This window comes from Aplysia californica, unplaced genomic scaffold, assembly GCF_000002075.1.
Source record: "Aplysia californica isolate F4 #8 unplaced genomic scaffold, AplCal3.0 scaffold00821, whole genome shotgun sequence".
Classification (NCBI taxonomy): domain Eukaryota; kingdom Metazoa; phylum Mollusca; class Gastropoda; order Aplysiida; family Aplysiidae; genus Aplysia; species Aplysia californica.
The window spans coordinates 53,176-55,089 of NW_004798091.1; the positions used below are offsets into that span (position 1 = coordinate 53,176).

General features: G+C 41.7%; 1 protein-coding gene across 1 annotated transcript in view; it reads left to right on the top strand.

Annotated features, from left to right (window-relative positions):
* The window catches only part of LOC101848151, a gene marked incomplete in the record, with an annotated part of 62,163 nt that overhangs the window by 42,099 nt on the left and 18,150 nt on the right, over positions 1–1,914 (top strand). Inside the window, 1 exon segment of the mRNA XM_035972739.1 lies at positions 1,475–1,580. Within this exon segment, the coding sequence (XP_035828632.1) occupies positions 1,475–1,580 (106 nt within the window).

Sequence of the window (1,914 nt, forward strand, 5' to 3'; positions counted from 1 at the left end):
TATATATAGCCTATATGTTTAATAGTTTTTGTTGGGTCTTTTTGCTTAATGTCTCTGTGAGCTTAACAGCACTTGTAACAAAATAAGGTCATATAAGTGTCGAAATTTAGAGGTGTAACAAGAGAATAACTAAAACAACAACAAAAATGACGGAGAGTAAGATCGAGATATAGATCTATGTTTAATAGGAAAGAAGGAGGAAAAAACCACGCCAGGTACCCACCCTGGATGAGCAAACAAACATAGCTGAGATGGAAGGGGGTTGTAGTCATACGATGTTGTCATTCTCCCAGCCCTGTCCCTTACCCATTTTGGTGAGTTCAGAGACCAAGGTTGATGCATAATTTAGCCACTGAATAAAAAAATTGTTTTACGAACTTTAGTTTTGGCAAGCTCTGTTTCAAAAGAAAGGAAAAAATATCGGAGGTGAAAGCGCTGATTTAATAATAACGATATTATAGTCGTGTATCCCGCTAAATTTAGTTCTTATACTATTGTACATCTCTTGTGCCAGGCGAGGTGGCATACACCCAACGCGCAGTGAGTTAAGTGGGAAATCGTTAGGCACGGAAACAGATCGGCTGTGGAGCGGCACCGGGACGAAAATGTGCGGTATCGCAAGTGGCAAGTTCAATGTTTGAATCCATAGACACGGTGCGGTATGGCAAGTGGCAAGTTCAATGTTTGAATCCATAGACACGGTGCGGCACGGCAAGTTTGCGCCTTTTTTGTTTTGTATCAATGCAAAAGAAGAAAGCGCCCACAATGCTACGTGGCATTTTCGCGGGGATGTTTAGGCACCACGCCCACATTTTTCTCTGCGGCCAGCACCTCTGCGACAGCGGCAGAATCGCTTCTGTGTCCGATTAATAAAGTGCCGTAGCGGTACCGTAGAACTGCCGGTGCCGTCCCACTGTCGTTCCGCACTAACAGATTCAGACAATGACATCTTTGTTTGAGCGATCTGTACCGTCCTGGCACCGTTCTGCTGTCGTTCAATTTTCCGTGAATATAGATGTCAGCCTTCAAGCGTATATCACAGTCAATAACAACTCCTTGGTTAATATCCGCCTCAAGTAAGACATTTAATAATAAGAAGAGATAGCATTTGTATACCACAATTCCCCGCTCAACAGTAAGCTCTATGCGCTTCACAATCTATACTACCAGCAGACCTGAGAGCATTCGGAAACAACCTCAGATTCCTGGGAAGCATACAACGCAAGCAGCCATTAATAGGTGCCAAAACACTTATATACTGACAAGATCTTTCACTGTCTATGGCCAGGTACCCATTCCTACCTGGATGAAGTGAGGAAAATTCCTATAAAGTGCCTTTCCCAAAAAACAACGTCGGGTCGGCGCTCGAACCCCTGAAATATTTCTTTGCCTACTATTTTTTTCATTTACCATTCACTCCATTCACTACAGATTAAACATTTATTAACATTTGTTTAATTCTTTTTTAATACAGGCAATCACACAGGTAAATACTACAGATCCAGGGTGTGACGAAGTTTGCTTAGGAAATCGATTACAGAGGTGCGGGTCAAGCGACAGATTCCGATTGCACTCCATGGGTGAGTGTGTCATAACTGTCACAATCCAAGGAAAATGTGCAGTTTGTACTTTTCTACCAAATAGAATTCAATCTTTTGGTGCTGATGTGGGTATTTTTTGTTACTGTTGTTGTGGTTGTTGTAATTGTTTTTTGTTCTTGTTTGTTGTGCTGCTGCTGTTGTTGTTGTTGTTGTTGTTGTTGTTGTTGTTGTTGTTGTTGTTGTTGTTGTTGTTGTTGTTGTTGTCGTCGTCATAGCTTGTCCCATCACCTTCAGTATGATGCCAGAGCCACAGCAGATATCGGAGATCATGGTTTGTCATTCATTTCGTTGCTTGAATACTAAAAAAAAAAAA